The sequence below is a fragment of the Poecilia latipinna genome, unplaced genomic scaffold, assembly GCF_001443285.1.
Source record: "Poecilia latipinna isolate Pla-1442-1.1 unplaced genomic scaffold, P_latipinna-1.0 Scaffold1640, whole genome shotgun sequence".
In the NCBI taxonomy this organism is placed as follows: Eukaryota; Metazoa; Chordata; class Actinopteri; order Cyprinodontiformes; family Poeciliidae; genus Poecilia; species Poecilia latipinna.
In genome coordinates, this window is record NW_015114256.1 from 122563 (window position 1) to 141891 (window position 19329).

General features: G+C 40.5%; 1 protein-coding gene across 2 annotated transcripts in view; it reads right to left on the bottom strand.

Moving 5' to 3' along the window:
- Nucleotides 1-15008, bottom strand: part of itga10 (integrin, alpha 10) — a 39969-nt gene extending 24961 nt beyond the window's left edge. The window contains exons 1-8 of one of the 2 annotated variants that reach the window (XM_015059600.1): nucleotides 14699-15008; nucleotides 14234-14595; nucleotides 5878-5989; nucleotides 5683-5792; nucleotides 5503-5591; nucleotides 2860-2974; nucleotides 1406-1533; nucleotides 668-816 (exon numbers count right to left, since the gene is read on the bottom strand). In XM_015059600.1, the coding sequence (XP_014915086.1) occupies nucleotides 668-816; nucleotides 1406-1533; nucleotides 2860-2974; nucleotides 5503-5591; nucleotides 5683-5792; nucleotides 5878-5989; nucleotides 14234-14285 (755 nt within the window). In that variant the 5' untranslated portion in view covers nucleotides 14286-14595; nucleotides 14699-15008. Of the gene's footprint in view, nucleotides 1-667; nucleotides 817-1405; nucleotides 1534-2859; nucleotides 2975-5502; nucleotides 5592-5682; nucleotides 5793-5877; nucleotides 5990-14233 lie in introns of both variants that reach the window. The other variant, XM_015059599.1, reaches the window with a different exon arrangement.
- Between the last annotated feature and the right edge of the window lie 4321 nt (nucleotides 15009-19329).

Below are 19329 nucleotides of genomic sequence, written 5' to 3' on the forward strand. Positions count from 1 at the left end.
AAAAATCTGTAAATCGCGGTTTCTTTTTTTTAATCTTTTGGTGGGGGGGGGGGGGGGGGGGGGGGGAAGACGACGACACTTTTGGATAGATTTTTACCCAGAATGCAAATGGAAAAAACCGTGAGTGAAACGGTGACTGACGAGTATATATTCCATTGAGGGAAAGTAAGTTTCACATTTGCTCAAAAGCCCCCTGGTGGTTGAAGAAAAATCCACATATAAACCGGAAAATACAATATATGAAAAAAAACACTGAATGCTCTCTGGTATGAGCAGGCGGGCCGGATCCGGCATTGTTCAGGGGGCCGGACCAAATGACGTGGCGGGCCGGATCCGGCCCGCGGGCCGTAGTTTGGGGACCCCTGTTATAAAGGGTCACACTTTATGTTTATGTCTGATACATTCACTTTACAGATTCTAACAGGATGCAGCATAAAGCAACATGGTTTGGTTATTGTCTAATCAATGGCACCTTGGAGAACAAAGAGAGTAGGCAAACAGTTCTAGCAACTTAAATATTATTACAAGAAGAAACTCCACGGCATGTTATTTTTATAGAGAAACCTCAGAGAATGTTGCATCAAAATCCAAACAAGCAGACAGTTTCCTGCCAAATCTTTCCCATGTTGTAGGAGAATTATCTATGGTCAGTAACTAATAAGCCTACCAGGCCATTTGGATGGCGTATGCAGTGCGTGTCTCTCGTCCCTCCTGTCGGCTGATGTTCTTGGCGGCCTCCACCACCTCCTGTGTGGTCTGGTAGTCCTTCAGAGACCACTCATGGACTGCTACTTCTGCGTACTGCAGTATACCAACCTGAATAAAAAATGCAAACACACAAGTGTTTCAGCAACGCCACATATCCGTAGCTGGGCTTGCACACAGTTGGTTGAAACATCGTCTAAAGCTCTTGTTTTCTGGAGTGAACTATCTCTTTAAGTACGAACCCTGTTCTTAAAGCAAACAGCACACTTGGGGAATTTTTGAATTCATTCAAAAACCAGAGGTATTTCCTCTTCACCTCATGCTGCCTGCTACCCAATACCCCCCCTCCACCCTCCCTTTTCATAACTCAAGCCCCCTCTCGCTCTTCTTGTTATTCGTTTCAGAGTAACGTCCCCACACCCTCCCCTCTGATTCCTGTTCTTCTAAAGAAACCTCCAAGGTTCTTGTCTTGTGACGTTACTGCAGCAGTTCATTCTGGTCATATTTGCCAAACCTGCCCGTAATTTCACTTGGTGCATGTTTTCACTCAAGAGACGAGAATGTTCCCTCTCCTGGCAACAGCAGAGGGGTCCATGAGATGTGTTATTTGACGTAAACTCAAACCCACAAGTTTCCATTACAAGTGTGCATAATAATTGCAGGCGGTTGCTGCTGGAACGTTGCGGAGAGCAGTTTGTACCTGCATCTGGTCCGAGCTGATGTGGAACTTGCTGAGAATGTTGCTGAGGAAGTTCTGGACTTCATACCAGGGATAGATGCTGTTCGAGCCGTCCACAACGATCACGATGTCCATGAAGGTCTGACACTCTGCCACACAAGAGAGTCTGCTGATTCACTTTGAACTTTTTCCCCTATTCTGTCACTTTGCAAAATTGTCCTCCCTCCACTGGGTGCCCATTTGTTTTAGAATAGGTTTTAAACTAAATCTTATTGCTTGGTTTTTAAGGCTCTTAGTGGTTTGGCCTCACCCCATGTCTCTGATTTATTGAGTTTTTGTCTCTGTGGTAGATAATTTAGATCGTTGTCCAGGCCAAGCTCTTCTTGAGTCTATTTCATAAAGGTTCCTAACATAAACTTGCCTCTAAGCTCCCTCTGGTCATTTGTGAATCACAACTGGAGGTGGCCAAGTCCCACGCAGCTGTTGACCTACAAATTTGTGTGTTCTTGTGTTTTCCTGGCAGAAATCACGACTGCCTCCTGACTAAGGGAGGACTAGGCGTAAAACGTGGGACAACAAGAGTCGCTAGGACTTTTTAACTGTGCATAAAATTTATTTATAGTCTCTCTATAAAACTCTAAGCAAAGAAAATGTTGATGAGCTCAATGTAGAAAACCTGCTGTTGGCTGAACAAATGAGTCACAGCTCACCTTCTTAATGGTCTTATTAATCCTGAGTTTATTCTTTCTTATTCCTGAAAGCTGTTGGCTGCATTTGCTTTCTCTTTCACTTTGAAATTATCTACTGCTTTCTGTCAATTGTTCACATATCATCATAGAAAAATACGTTGAAGTTTGTTGTTGAAACGTGACGAAATTAGATTAAGTTGCAAAGATGAAGATATCATTGCAAGGCACAATTTTAGGCCTTAATATTAGTGATGGGTCATAACCAAGAGCCTCGGCACTAAGAGATTATTCTTCTTAGTGAATCAAAGAATCTCTGCTCAGCTCTCACTCTCAGTGGCTCTTGAATGGTGGCCTTGTGGCCAATCATGTGTGAAGATATGGCATAACAGCATTATTTAAAATAAGGAGAGCGTGTCACAAAAACCCAAAAATATCTCTGACCTCCCTAAGCGAAGCTGCATCTGACTGCAGATTAGAGATGAATATAAAATAATAAATTACTATTATAGTTCTGTTCGGTAGATTTGTTTGCAGTGTTTTGTTCATTCGTTTTTTTGTGTTAGATAAATATTAGTTTGATTAAAATATTACACAAAAGTATAAGAATGCCAGCTTTCATAACATCAAAACTTAAAATTAGAAAAGTATGATACCTTCATAAAAACACAGAAGTCAAAAAGATTTACTAACATAAAAAACATTTACATTTACCAAGCTTAAAAACCTCCTAACCCTACTCAAGCATGAGTCCTTTTTGTTTCTGTGTTTCTACAAATGTGTGATTACTTTGCTCGGTTGGAGCGATGGTGCCTCTCGGTTCCAAGTCATCGCCAACAGAGGCGCAGATGCCGGTGCTGAACATCGATGTCCCACACTCCTGCGACCACAGAGGGGCACACGCCTGCCGAAGAGAGGCACACACTCGGTCAGGGTCGTAAACAAACACATGAATCAACATGTGTACCACAGGTGAGGAGAATTCAGAGCCACTGGACCTCATAACTTTATCTGCGTTCTGCTCAGAAGAAGATGTGGTCATTTCGTCGCCTTCAAAGAATTCAGACAAATAGGTCTGTGTCACACATTTAAAAATAACCAAGAAGAAAACAGTAGGAATAAAAGAAAACAAGCCATAAAGGGGAATAAGTCATGGAAAAAAAGTACAATGGTGTGGTTTTGAGGACAGAAAATGAGGCGGAGACAGAGGAAGGGAGACCATTGTTGGCATGCTGGCAGTCACTGTTGTCATGAGCGGTTTAACAGAGCTGGAAACCAAGAGAAACACAGCAATTTAAAACTGATTGTGCTAAATGTGGGGCGGGGGGCGTCCTATAAAAATATTTCTGTCTTCAAACGCCGTTTCGTTGGTTTTTATACTTGGAGGAAAGAATGAAGGAAGAACGAGGACTTAAAAGGGAAAATCAGCTACAAAGAGACAAAAGGAGGGAGGGGTGAAAACGGGATAAAAAGGGGGTAGAACGAGAGAAAGAGAAACATCCTGGTTTTTCTTCCCCTGTCATTAAGGATGGGCTTCTCCTCAGGCGCACAGACAGGCAGCAGGGATGAGATGGAGAGAATCATGGGAGGAAACCACGGAGGGAGAGGATGGAGCGAAGTGAAAGAGGTGCTATGGCTTTTGGTAGGTCTGTCATTACAGAAGGGCCGGAGACGCATTCCAGTCCTGTTATAGACCCGACCACTGGGGTTAACATAAAAACTCTCTCACACACATACACACACTCACACACACTCACAGTTAAACATATGCTCGCATTAAAGCTGCCTGAGCTGGCAGTCGTTTCTGAACTGTACACGACTCCGCGCCCGGAGTAGAGCAAGAATCCTGGCAGAAAACACAAGCACACACGAATGCCTCCTGGTTAAGGGCAAAGTGTGTTTGACTGGAGAAATTAGGCCAAGAGAGCAACAATAAAATGTTATTATCAGAGCTGCAGAGCCAGGCCCAGACTAGAGAGAGACTTGTTTTTCAGAATAAACCCTGACCATCAGTGAATGTGATGGAAACTAAACAGTTGGTGATAATCTGCTTTTTAATCCGAGTGTTTATTAACTAAAACTCAAACTATCTACTATCTAAACTATACTTTCTTGGACTTTTTCCACGTTTTATGCCATTAAAATCACTTCTTCGATGTATTTTACTGGGATTTTATGTGTTAGATCAGACCAAAGTGGTACATACTTGGAAGTAAAAGTCTGACGTTTCATGATTGTTTACACTGATTTGCTGAAATTTCTGGAAAAATCATTCTCCTGCTGGAAGATGAACCTTTGGCCAAGTCTCAAATCTTTTACAGTCCAGGACTCTCCCATGTTTAGCTCCATCTATCTTCTCCCTAACTCTGACCAGCATCTCTCTCTCCCTGCTGAAGAAAACCATCCCCACAGCATAATGCTGCCACCTGTGTCCAATGGGGATTTTTTTTTTTTAAGCAAGGTCAGATCTATCATGGAAAAATGTTGACTGATTTTGTCAGATGAGCTATAGAGCTATCTATAGGCAAAAAAAACCAAACAAAAACATCTGATTATATTTCTTCCATTTCGTAATTATGCACTACTTTGTGTTGGTTTGCTATATAAACTATGTTATGTGACCAGTCTAATTACTATTTCTACATAGTAGTTCAAGTCAGACCAGTCTAACTTAAATAATTAATTAATTGAATAAATTAGACAAACTAAGAATTGGACGAATTTCAAGATTTGCCACACATGGTATCAAATAATAATAATAATAATAATAAGAAGAAGAAGAAGAAGAAGAAAAATCAGCAACAATTTTCGTTACTTAATATTGTCACATTGTCTGTAATACAAAATGAATTATTGAGAACTGATTTTTCATGACAGTGTCATAAACATGACATAACCTGTCATGAATATGAAGGAGTCTTTATGAATGCTTATGACTGTTGTCATGAAGTGTCACTCGGTAAATAAAGACACTTTTAATGCAAAGTCGACATTTTAGTTTAATTTCAACGCCAGCTGTAATGGTACTTTGCATTAAATGTGTCATTACTTAGTGAATAATGCAAAGTTGACACTTTTAATGAACTTTTAATGCAACTTTCAGGGCACCTTTGCATTTGAAATGTCATTATTTACCAAAAGACACTTTGTCATAAACACTTATGAAGAATCATTCATGTTCATGACATGTGCTATGTCGTGTTTATGACAGTCTCTTATGCACACCCCTTTAAATAAAGTGTCACCCTGCTGTTTCATACAGCGAATATGCCTAATCATGTCAGAAAATCCATCTATCCACATAAATATATTCATATATTATTTACCTCAGCCTTTGGATCTCTAATTTTAACCCATTCATTTGATCTGAAGTGTCGTCATTAATTGATGTTTTCCATGAGCATACGAATTTAAAAAAGAAATTAGACGTACCAAAAATCCGTCAGGTGAGTCCGGTGTGAGGGTCATTCCCAGGTGAGAGTTCCTCAGGTTTTTAGAAACGTTACGAAGAGCAGTTTCACCTGAAGCACACAAATAAAAACATCTACTCAACATCTGGACATACAGCTTTAGTACTGACATTCAACTTTTACTTTTTTTTTTGTCTCTCACCGAGGTTTACTTTGCTACAGTTTGAGTTTTTCTCCTCCCCCACAACACATTTATAGACGTCTCCTTTCCTGTTGTTGGGCGGCCCATCCCACGGAGCTCCAACCAGCATCCTTCGGCAGAGGCACCCAAATGTTATCACGCCATCATGTAAGTAGTTCTTACTTCACATTCACCTCCACCAACGCAGATACTTACGATTTCTCTCCTTCTGCTTCATGCTGTAGGACAGAGAAGCCAAACTGGGCGTCCTCCGGGCCGGTGAAGACGCGAGGATGTTTCACGTCTATGTTGAAACACCGACACAACCCTGGAAGAAACAACAGAGATGTTGTTACAGAAATAAAGAGAAGGAAATGTGAAATGCTGTCACGGTGGAGAAGAGGCAGCATCCATTCATCCATCCATTTCAGTAGCGATTTTGCATTAACTTTGCATGCTCTATAAATCTATGCAGTGATGTGCTTTTCTCTCTATTTCCAAATGCAGAAGAAGACGTTGACAAGATAATGGTCTGCGGATCGCCGCACTCCTGAGTGTGTTTGCCAACATGTTCTTTGCTTTAAAATAAACCATAGAAATCAGTGGAGAATATGCAAAACCTGGTTGGGGATGTTGTGTAGCATGGAGTTATTCTTTTTTTAATTATTATTATTTTACAGTGGTTCCTCTGAAAAGAAGGAAAAGATCAAGGGAAAAGGAGATCTTGTGATGAAAAGTGACAGAGGAAAGGAGGATAGGAGAGAGGAGGAGTGAAGCAAAGCAGGGAAGGGTGTGGGTTAGAAAAACCTTGAAGCATAGTAAGCTCCCTGTTTTGACACACAAGCCTGCCCTTCATAGTTGGTAGGAGAGGGGAGAAGGACGCACAGAGGACAGAAAGCAGCAGGATGGGAGGCAGGTCACCGAGCTGCTGAGACGAAATCGAAGCACACTCATTTAAGTTACACAAGTTCCTGGTTTTCACACGATCAGAAGTTAATCAGGTGGATAGTAAATGAAGGAGTGATACCGAAAGCTTGGGAAATTCTTTCTTTTTTTTTTTTTTTTTTCAAAATCCAATGACTCACCCTACCATGTGCTTCTACTAGTCAATTATGTATTTACCTCTTAAAGTAAATACAACTATATGATCGCAGCAGCGGTTCTAACTTCAAGTTGTGAGCAGAAATTCCTCTGTAGACATTTATAACAGACTGATTAACATCATCAATCATTCTAATATTAGCCAGCCAGTTTTTCTGCAGTTTGCATCTGAATACATCAAGTAATGATTACATTTGGCTCCATCTATCTACTGTCTAACCCTGATCACAACTGAATACAACCAAGGAATGACTGGCCCAGTCAAAGTACAGACCTAAATCCATCTGAGAGTTTGTGGTAAGTATCTCATAGTTAATGTTCACAGCTGCTCTGCAAATGAACCTCCTTGGTTTGAACAGTTTTCCAGAAGAATGAGTGGATGAAGGGAAGGAGAACAGGATTCAGAATACAAAAAAAGTACAACGCACGTTTCAGATTTCCTTTTGTAAAAGATTTAAAAAGCATTTGAAATTTTCTTTCCACTTTACAATTATGCATCACTTAGAAATTAATGCCAATAAATAAGATAATTACACAATAGCTTAATGCAAAACAAGTACATTTTCTTCAAAGTGTTACTCAAATAAATGTATCAGAGTCAACATAAATAGTTACTACCCACATCTTCAAAAACCCCAACAAATATTTCTGGCAGTAATGTGATAAAATAAGGAAGGTTTCAAGAGGTGTGAATATTTTTAGCACGGTCCTATTAATATTTTAGCCATTTTTAACACAAAGCTGAGTAAAACCGCTAACTTTGCTCAACCTGCTTAACTGTGTGTTTTCTCAGTATCACTAAATCATTTAGATATTAAGACATTTCCATGTGGTTTCATGATGAACAACATCATTTTCAGTCAAAAGTAGCGTCATATATAATTAGAAGGAGGCTGTGCAGGGAGTGTGTTTGAAACATCCTGTTCCAGGAAACACACGTGCTCATCTTACTTGCATGTCATTGGACATCGCTGCATTTCTTCCTACACATTTTCTCCTAAATTAAAGTGTTTTGTAGAACATTATCTTTAGCTCAACCTGAAAATAAAACTCTCCTCCGGTCTTGACGGTCGACAATTAGCCAGTTAAAGCTGCGATAAATGTAGCCCTGAGCAGTAGGACCTTAAATGTGTCGTAAAATAAAGAGGCTATCTAAATACATTTGACCTTGTGTGCAATTTTGCAGCCTCCTGGTTCATCTGCAGAGGCTTCCTCAGTCTCACCCTGTGATTTGAACATGACTGGATCACTGGAGCGGTGTCTGTGCACCAGGTCCGCCTGCACTTTCCCACCAAAACACACATTTACCTCGTCCAGGCCAATCAGAGGGGGATTCCACTTGGTTTAGGGAGGGGGGAAACTGGATACGTTCAGCGTTTCTCATCCATCTCTGCTCCTGCTTTTCTCACAGAATTCAGTTTCTTCCACCTACTTTGTACTTGCAGATGTACTTTCTGGTATCCTCATTGAGCGTGAAATTTTCTTCTCTGTCTCGTGTCCAGATTTGCTCACCAGGGGACTCATAGCTAGAAACATATGTATGTTCAGCTAAACAAAAAAAAAAAAAAAAAAACAGTTCAAGATGTCACAAAGTCTGTCTGTTTGTTCAGCTCTAAACTTTGAGAAAAACAAAATCTGTGGGGGTTTTACTTTTGTTGCTTTAATGAAGGTAATTTGGACTTATGTTTTGAGTTTTTGGGTAATTTGAGTGCAAAATGTGATCACAGAAAAGCTTAAGCTTAGGGTAAGATTCTTGGATTATGTTTTTAATAACTTTTTAGAATATTTTTGTTAATTTATGTTAGTTTTTTTTGGTTGTTCTGGGGTTGCTTTTTATGTCTTCTTGTTGCACTGCTGATGTAAAATTAAGATAGAGTCAGTATGAGATTCACAACACTACCTCAATAACTAAACAATAATTTAAAACAAATAAGGATAGGATGATGAAATCGGTAAAGTAACTGCATTATTCTTACTGCAGCAAAAGCAATCTGAAATATTCATTAATAAAGTTATAATAATTTAGTATTATAACGTATTTAGTTAAATGCTATTCGCTTTAAAATCACCCCACATTGATGGGCCTTCATACCCAGAGACTCCATCACTGTTTTAACTTTCTCTATAAGGTAATTATATATTTTTAGGCTATGAAGTTTATTGTACAAGGTCATATCACTACATGTATCCTACTCTTCATCGTTCTAGCCTGAACATGCAATTGGAAAAACTTATCCATTCCTCTTCAACTTTACTGCCTATTAAGTTATTAACTCCAACAGGTTATTGCAGATTTCTGTAAACGCATTGTGGCCGGCTGTTTAACACACACGCCACCTGATACCTGGAGCTCTGTTGGTTTTCACACTGATACCAAAAGTGTTATGTCCTTGCAGAGCCACTGTCAATCTCCAGCAAACTGTGAAACCATAAGCATGTTCTTAGTGTGTTTTCTCTATCTAAAGGTCGCATTAAGTCACTTCTGAACATGTGTGTTTAACATTTGGCAGCATCTGTGACCAGTTCCCTTACTAGAGACGAATCCCATTTAGCCTTTCCTCTGCTCCCTTTGCAGATCTGAAGACATCACTGCCGAAGACATTCGGCATCAGATAAGATTTATGAATTGTCTGATTGCTCACACATGCCTTATGTACTGTAAGTCCTTCCTTCCATGTGTTCTTTCTGAAAATCCAAGCTTCTTTGAAATTATTTGCTCGGTCGCCATTTGTACTTAACCATATCACCAACATCGCTGTGAAACACTTCTGGGTTTTATTACGTCGCACAAACCGCTGTTTTAAATTTGGTCTCCACTAACCATTTTTGACGATTTTGTCTTTTGCCTTTCGATTCATTCAGCCACCCATACAAGCTATAAAAAGCTGCTCTCAGTTTTCCACACACTTTTACAACAGGAGCATAAGGACATGCAAGCTTCCTGTGACGTTCTACCCTTGTTCTCGCAGAGCAGCACTGTCGTTTGTCTTGCTCTGTCCTTTCTTCTCTGCATCCATTTACACTGGATGACACCGTGCCAGCAGCAGCTTTTTGGCCACTAATTGTCATGACAACTGGTGGCAAACATACATCAACCAAAACCAAGTCCAGATTTCCTGAACCACAAACTCAGCCCTGGGTGCTACTGCTGCTGGATGTGAACAGTTGTCATTGGAAAGAACGGGAACGAACTGAACCCGATGCCACAGTCTTCTTTATTCTACGGTACCGACACAAAGATGCCATATAAACCATGCCAAATGTTGCTTCCCAAACTTTTTCAGACATCCTGAAGGGCTTTCAAAGTTTTTCTTTAGCCTAAAGGATTGTTTAAACTCATTTTCAGTCCAGAATTAAGATTGTGTGTGTGTGTGTGTGTGCGTGTGCGTGTGCGTGTGCGTGTGCGTGTGTGTGTGTGTGTGTGTGTGTGTGCGCGCATATAACACACAACCATTAATGTGTCTTTAGGCAGTTTGTTACAGGTTTCTTTTATTCAGCTAAATATTTGGGACATATCAAAGATAGTGTAGGTAAAGCAGATGTAAAACTGTATTTAGTACCAACATGGGGATTTTCAAAGAAAGCAAAGTAGATGACCAACTGAAGGATGATGAATCTCTCTGGCCTTTTGCTAGATTTGATCCTATTTCACAAAGAAGTGACTTCCAGATTCTTGGATGAATACCTGGACCCAGATCAAGGTGTTGCTGGAGCTCCTGACTAAACTTGACTTCTCATTCCTGTTGTTTGTTTACTGTCTGCATCTTAATGTCAGTTTTAAACCGCTAGTGAGCTGTATGGATGGTTTTTTTTTTTTTTTAACTAATGTTTATGTATATAAGCTTGCAAATCTGCATTATCTGCTGGGTGCAGAATTCTACCAGTCAAAAAAAAAAAATCTGTGTTTGTCTAACAATCCAAGTGTTTTTAACCTTTTTATTGGGACATTCTCACAGAAAGACAGACTGCACTGCATGTAGCAGACTTGTGTCTGTCACAGAGCCTCCTCTGCACTTATAAAGATAGTTATGCAGAGAGCAGCTAAAGCAGCAGTCATTCAATTTTATGCTGCTCAAAGCAGAGAGGAAATTTATGAGACAGGACGACAATGTTTTGGCTGCTAACAAGTAACTGAAATATGTCATGCACCCAGTTAGCGACACGTGACATAAAATCAGAGAATAAACATGCTAATGCGAGCTTCACTACGCAGCAAACTGCTCCAGATAAACAAAATCTCTAATCAGAGGAAGAAATTATCTCATATAAGACGGGAAAGAACGTAAACCATCTTACAAAGTCTTCTCCCAAAGTCTTCTTGGGACAAAATATTTGTCGCTGCTGGGAAAGACTGAGGTTGCAGCGTTGTGAAAGTCTTTGGGTGGGCTGAGACATTCGGATCAGGACAACCGTACCAGAACTTGTTCTTGTGATGTCGGTCTCACACATTTGACATTTTCTTGTGTCTGCTTTTCACCTTGTGAATCATACTGTCATGATCAAGAACAAGAACTGGGCCAAAATTAGATAAAAGCAGTCAAAGTCCAAACAACAACAAGCACTGTGAAAAACCTTCATAAATCCTGCAGAACAAAATGACCAAAACACTTCATAAGATTACAAGAAAACCTGGCCTGGCTCATTGCAGGAGGCACAGCTGGTTAAAACATTTGCATAATTCTGTACAAGACTCCCAATCCCCGTTTTCCACTTAGTTATCCTGCAACCCTAGCTTAGAAAACACCCTGCAGTGACGTGTCTTCGCGAGCGTCTCAGCTCTCTTCACCTGACTCATTATGTTTTCCCGTCCTCCACCTCTCTTCACCAGATTTTCTCTCCATTATGTTGATCGTGTTTTATTCCCATCTCTGTCACATTCTCCTGGGGACCCGGGGGTGGATGATGAGTGGGGAGCGGGAATGAAAGTCAGCAAAATAACAAGCAGATAGCAGGAGAAGCACACACACACACACACCTGTGTTTGACATCTCAGTAAAGCATAACAGACATGGGAGTCCTGCTGTCCACATCAGGGGCAGCTCTGCTAAAACCATTAACATTACACACATACTCAGTCACCTACATGCTCCAGAATGACACAAAGAGGCAGGAACACCATCATTGCAGCTACACAAGCTACTGTAGAGGGCGAATCAAATGTTCAAAGCGATGAAAATGCTTTGGCTTGTTCATGCTGGATTTAAACGGCTAACGTGGCTAAATGAGATAAGCTCAACTTGACTATTGGTGTTTTTCTTAAAATATGTAATTGTTTCTGCAATCTTTTTTGGGGTATTTCCAGGCCCATAGCACCCAGCTATAATTACTCAACGGCTTCCTGCAAATGCCAACGTTTTAATCTTACAGGTTAACGTCACAGCACGCTCAGCACTTGCCGCATCCAGAGGATTAGCTCTTTGCAAAGTTAACAAAAACAAAAGAAAAATCAGCCTGTTGATCTTGCTCTGCTTCATGGAAGCGTGGCTCAATACAGCAGCTCACCCACCACTTATCAGAACCACAATCGCACACTTCTCGAGGCAGACAACAATGGGCTTTTTCTTCGCGTTCTTTCTGCTGAGCAGGAACACTTCAATGAGGTGTGCTAGACTGCCCCGCTGCAGCAATCGCGAGCAGCGGAGGGCGGCTGACGTTCACGCTTCACGGTGAAAACGAACACGCCACAAGACCCTCATTACAGGAACTTCAGGCTTCACGTCTCAGAGATGGGAGCTGCTGATATGACCGGAGAGGCCGTGTCTCGCGGCGGCTCCGGTCAGTCAGTTGTAAGAGGAGATGAAACTGCAACATTTTTGGACAAACATAAATCCTTGCAGCTATAATGTCTCGAATCTAGTCCTTCGGGGGCCGGTGTCCTGCAACTTTTATATGTTTCAACACACCTGAATCAAATAATCAGATACTTAGCAGGACTGTGGAGAACCTGACTGCATCCTGAGGAAGTGATTCAGCCATTTGATGCAGTGTTGGACCAAGGACACATCTCAAAGTTGCAGGGCGAAATAAATTATGTCCCAAAGATTAAACTCTGAACCAGAAACAATTTGATGGCTGGCGTTCGCTTCCTTGCATGTTTGATCTATCGGACACATGGAGTGTGTCCAGGTGTTTTTCTGCACATGCCTGCTCTCTTCCATGATTAACCATGTGAGGAATGTCTGCTTGGTGGTTCACTGGCACAGAAAAGAAAGATCAGAGGATCTCTGGGAGGCATGTGTGACACTGATATTGGCACGGGTTGTCTGTTAATGACCATCAGTACGGTCAGCCTCTTATCTTTTCTTTACAAACTTCAGTTCCAGATGTTATGAAGCACTGAGCAGAAATTGATTTGGTGACCCATTTCAGCCATCATAGCGCCACCAACAACTCTTTAAATGATTCACGATTGTTGCATTTTTTTGTTAAACATGAAGAATTTTGTTGCTATCAAGTAATTTGTAGCTGTTCTTCAAAAAGCAGCAAAGTGTCTTAGAAAGTCACTGTTATTTCTCTGACTTGTTCATGTGGTAGTGGAGGCTCATGTTTAGGGTTTTGACACAGACACAGCAGAGTCACAGATGAGGTTCCACATTTTATTGTCTGTGACTGCAGACAACAATAGAGATTCCTAATGGAATCCACCAGAGATCAGAGGAAGTTCAGCTGTAGCTGCTGCTGGGTGTTGATGTGTCAGACACTGAGTGACACTGAGTGTCTGACACATCAACACCCAGCAGCAGCTACAGCTGAGCTTCCTCTGATAGGGGTACTGCAAGTAAGCTTTCGGTTACATGCGGTACCCCGCGGACCACCAGTGGTCCGGGAACCACAGTTTGAGAAAGACTGAGCTAAAGGTTATGAAGCTGATCTGACTTTGGACTTGAGTGGAGACTTCCTGCTGGACGTCCAGCAGCTCTGATTTTGTGCCTCTCCTCTCTTCCTCTAGAACCTGTGACCTTTACATCCAGATGGGATCCAAATGTATTTACAGCTGAAAAGAGGAGGTTTGGACCACTGAGCAAATGGACGCTCCTTTTCCTCCTCAGTAAAACTCTTCTTGCATCAGCTCTGATTCAGGAGTGAAATTTAATTTGTACCCCAAAAGATGTGTGGTGGCTTATAGAGTCTGACTCCCACTGCAGTCCAGACGTAACATCTGTCCTAAAATTCTCAAAACGACTTTTTCCTTCCACTCAACTTTCAATTTATATTATTCTCTAATAGTCAACACCTTCATCATTTACATTTTGCAATTTACCCACCTGGAGGTTAATAAATATATCACTATGTGTGACATGATTCTTTGAATAAATTACTGAAATAGATATTGAAATGATGATACCCTAATTTACTAAAAGGCGCTGGCAGCTTAAATAAATCATCATTTGGTCACCCTCAAGAAAATTCTTTAGAAATATAAAAATCGTAATTATGTGCATGTCACAAAACCCCAGAGAGAAACTCCTACCTTTCAGAAGGAGAATAAACTCCAGGCACAACAGGTATTTGCGCAGCTCCATTTATAAGCCCGAATGAAAGCAGTCCCTTTAGTACGGTTTTTCTTTTTTCTACTTCTTCCTCCTCTTTTTCCTCTTCTGTTTACAAAGCGGTCTCCCCCGGTCTGCTCCAGCGCTTCTGTATCCACCACATAGTCAGCTTTCTCTTTCCACTGGAGATGCGTCAAATCCACTCACAAAGTTCTGCATGTTAGCGCCAAATTTCGACTCAGGTTCATTTGCGGACCAATTATCGGGTTGTTAAAGATAGAAATACAATGAAGATATTCTTGTTTGCGATTTTGTTTTTGTCTTAGTTGTTAATATTTCAAGTCTGGAGAAAAAAGAAAAAAAAGAAAGAAAGAAAGATTGAGCGAGTGCACCTGTCCCGTCCGACTAAAGTTCAGAGTCAGTGAGCCTTAACAAATGTGCAACACCTTCAACGATCAATCAGCGGCGGTGAGCGTCATCCCTCCGGACCCCGCAGCGCGTCTTTGAAGACCAAACTGTTCCAGCTCAAACTTGGAGCAGAACCGACGCGTCTGCTTCTCCCGATGACTTCCTATCCATGATCCACTCTCGCTGTTCAATCCCGCGGGGCCGGAGTCCGCATGAATGTGTGTCTTTCGGGTTTCTCTGCTGGAAATGAAAGAGCGCATTTATTCTCACACCTCCCGTCGCTCCATCCGTCCACATACATCCACTCCTCTCTGAGCGCCTGGTTCTGGTTCCTACTGACAAAACTTTCAGCCTCCACACACACACACACACACGCACACACACATCTCTCTCTCTCTCCCTCTTTCCCACTCGCTGTTTTCGAGAGCTCAGCTTATTCCTCTGACTAATTGGTTCCGTTTGTTTTGGTTTTATTATTAAAGGCATGACATTTGCCCAAAATCAAGTTCCTGCCCATATAAAGTTTATAGAGGCTTGATAGTGAAAAACACATTATATTTTACCAACTCAAAGAAAGTTCTATTCCGTTCCGTGTTGTCTTACAGAAATAAAAAGCGACAGACTGGGAATGAAGGCGGGAACTTTTATTATTATTATTATTATTATTATTATTATTATTATTATTATTATGACTTGAAAGCAACATTTTATGATCAGCAGAAATATATGAATGTTGTTACCTCTAGCAGTCCGTTTCCTGCTGAAAAATGACAACAAACTAGATTCATTCTTGTCGCTTTTATAAAAATAAATACAAACTGGATATGTGGCTTTGTGAGCGATGACCACCACAGGAGCATGAGCGCATACATTTGGGGCACCCACTCCAAAAGTCTGATATACATAATATTGTATATTAAAAGCCAGGAAAGGACGCTGGCCCTCTAGGTCTGAACTGTGACAACCATAGTCACCCATAGCATCTGGCCACTTGCTTTCTAAAATTCAAGATGTTCTGCTTGCATAAGCTTGGCCATTTTTGTTTGCTTTGATCACTCTCTTGGTGGCAGCCTTTAGCAGATAGGTCTGTTTTTATTACATTTGTATTTTGGTTCCAGATTGATCCAAAGGATGAATCTGACAGTGTTTCCTTGTTGGCATTCTGCCCCGCATGTCCAGATGTTTTTTTTTTTCTTTCTTCTTTATCACACCTGATTCACATGATTGCATTTCAGCAGAAACCTGTTAATTAGCCATGAATTAAAATCAGGTGTGCTGAAGAAGGGAAACACCTAAAACTTGCAGGGCAGCAGTGTGCCTCTGGGGACCAGGGTTGGGAAACGCTGCAGCCACAGCTTTCAAAACCCAGAGCCAGAAGAGCACAGCTGGTCAAAGTTGACCTTTTGGTTGAAGTGACAGCTTGATAAAGTTTCCCTCATCAGCTGAGCTGAGAGAGAGGAGTGAGAGAGAAGCTGAATGGTTCTGAGAAAGTGGTGAGACAACAGCCAGTTTCAGGCCACATAAGTCATCTTATGTTACTGTGGCATTTTCCAAGATGACAGATCAAAGGTGGCTCACTTTGAGTTCATTCCTCCTTTTTCTGGCAAACATTTCCCCTCAGAGCCACAGCTTAACTCGAGGCTCCATTTAAATCCAGATGTGTTTAAAAACTTCTAACACATGATGGATATTTAATTCTCAAGGAAATGATAAACATTTATTATAGGCTATTCATGTGACAAAGTGTCCTGACATTTCTGACGGCTCCCGTGAGTATTGTATCCTGTTGTTTTGCTGCTCCTGGAGAGCGTATCTCATTCTGTGTTACAGCGCCATCTGCAGGGTAAGAATGCATTGAATAGTTTAATAAAAAAAAACGTGAAAAGTTAAGATGTGCACACAGAACTATAAATGTATTTCCCCCTGAATGTAAATTTCTTTACAGTATTGATTATTAAACTTGAAGTTTTATGTTGATTTAAAAAAAATTAATGCATTATAAACCTTTCATGAAATTTAACTGTTATGGATTCATATACGAATGTAACGCCTTCAGTTTTCTCTTTTCAGAAATAAAGCCTCCTTTAAATAAAATTACGGATTTTATGAAGCGTCTGCATCACATATTTTAATCGGCTGACCATCCTGCCTACCATGGTTGAGTCTGCAAAAATAATTTTCCTTAAGAAGTCATGAATGATGGAACTGTAAAAGTCTTAAAAGTCTTTTCTAATGTGGCCCTTGCAACTTGAAGGTTCGTCAGCGTGCATGAAACGTTTAAACAGCAGAGGGCAGTGTTGCGCCGTTTACTAACTGCTATTGAAAAGGTTTGAAGCAGTTTCTGTCCTTTATTACAGTGATATTGGTTTCCTTTGAATTTTCAAGTCTTGGTTTTATATAAAGAATAAATTCTGTTTAAGTTTGTACAAACCACTGTCATGGGTTGTCAATAGGATGTGTTGCTGTGATGGAAACGCATATTGACGCACTTTAAATCATCTAAATAAAAACTAAATGCAGTTGGGTTTTATTCATATTTCTTCAGATGTTTTTTTTTTTGGTAATCAAATTGTTTTACATGTTGCCATCAGCTGAATGTGCTTCACATGTGCTTACTACTTATTTTCTGCTGCGACACACAGTTCTCTTGAATATTGATGGAATAGTTATTGATCTGTTCATTTTAATTAAATACATTCAGTTTTTACCTTGTAGTTTCTCACAATATTGTTTTGTGTATATAATATATATTACATATAATTGTTCTTTTAAAGGTGTTTTATAGTTGGGTTCAAAATCTGAACAAAAATGTTGTAGTTGGGTGAGACATTTTTGGAAAAGCTCATTAAGTGTTAAAGGTTAAAAAAAGGACTTTCTCAAAACGAAGAGATAACAAGCGAATCTCCTCTATAAAACATTTCAGCTCATAACCACTTGATGGCGCTGCGTTGTAACTGATGTATCTAATAATCCAGGAGTAAGAAGCATGACTTCTTTACTAGCCTGCTGGGATGTTCCCTTGTTGAAGATTTCACAGATCATCCAAAGCTAATTAATCTTCTGCATGTTGGTGCAGCGACTCATGATGATCAGCTGATCTTGGATTCACGAAATGTTGAATTTGTTCTTTCACATTCAGACAATTATTAATAAATGGGCTCTTTTCTTCTCTCCCTATCTTGCCATCGAACCGCTCTTGGACTCGTGTGGATGGATGTCCGCCAGCAGCCGGACGGAGAGTGCGACGGGGTCAGCAGGAGCAGACTAATGAAGTGACAGCAACATTAAATTTATGAGTCCAGCAGGAGAAAAGATGACAATTATTGGGAAACTGACCTCTGTCTCACCACCATCCCTCCAACGTTAAGTGTTTAATCGACATTGCTTTCCATCAGCATCCTTGTCGGTTTTGCCTTTGTCTTCTTCGTGTGTCTACTTCCTTGCTCTATTCCTGCTCCTTTTCATAGTATTTAGCTTTTTTTCCCCCAAAATAAAGACTTAAATCATCAAGTGGCACAAAAAGGGTTTTATTTTTTCAGGGACACACCTTTGCGTTTTTGGCACAAAGTGACTTTTGCTCTGCATGCTGAGGTGTTCACACGCAACCAAAAACACTCACTGTAAACACACACTCGTAGATCTCTGCAGCAAGGTGCAACCCTGGTAAGAGTGCACACACACACACACACACACTCGCTGTGTAACACTCTTTGTGTAACAGCACAACAAGGACCCCTTTAAGGTCGGGTATGAAATGAGCTTTTGCAGAGTTGCACTAATGTAATAGAACAGCTTGCATCAGTTCAGACTTGATAACCTTAACAGCTTTTAAAAACCATAACGAGGTTAAATATTAAGATGAAATTGGGTATTATGATTCTATTGTAAAATGTCTGCTGAATGTACTTGTATTAGTTTACATATCTGTAGTATATTTTACTGGTAAGATAATCAAATCAGCATGAAGCATAAATTATATATTTGTAAATGTGTGGGGGGGGGGATGTAGTAAAGGAGTGTGTCTTATTGTATCTGTTCAGAAGAGCAGCTGTGATGTGTGGGTATGTAAGGTGTAAGAAGAAAAGCCTGTTTTCCTTTTTTTTTCCATGAAGTGATCTTGAGCTGTCAGTCACACAGGAGAGTTTTTACAGGAACTATGCCAGCATTTAACGCCTCTCAGTGTTATAATTATTTGTTTTCTCAACAGTCCACTTAACGTGTTTTTCTTTTCCCATGAGGGTTTATGAACTTTCTTGAGAAAATACAAGCTCTTGTTTTTGCCAGTCTCTGTGCAGCAGCTTAGGAAATTTGCATGTACTCACATGCTTTACAGTCAGTTATGTGTGCAGTCATTTAGGTGTTAGCTCTGTGGGATTCTTCCTCCTACTCTCATTCCCCCAACCTCAGACCTCTGCAACCAGTCAAATGACACCAGAACGCAGCATGGCTTGGTCTGCCAAAGGCACAAAGTTCAGATTGTGTAAAGTGGGGTTTTTCAGACTAGGTATGAGTTATAATCATCTTACCTGCATCAGACAGAATCAGGGATAAAGTTTCTTGGAGAACTCAAACAGATGGTGCATCTAAATACTATTTAATAAATAAAGACTTCATTGCATAACTTTATTTACTTTCTCTTTGGGATCCACTATTTGGATTTGAATTCCCT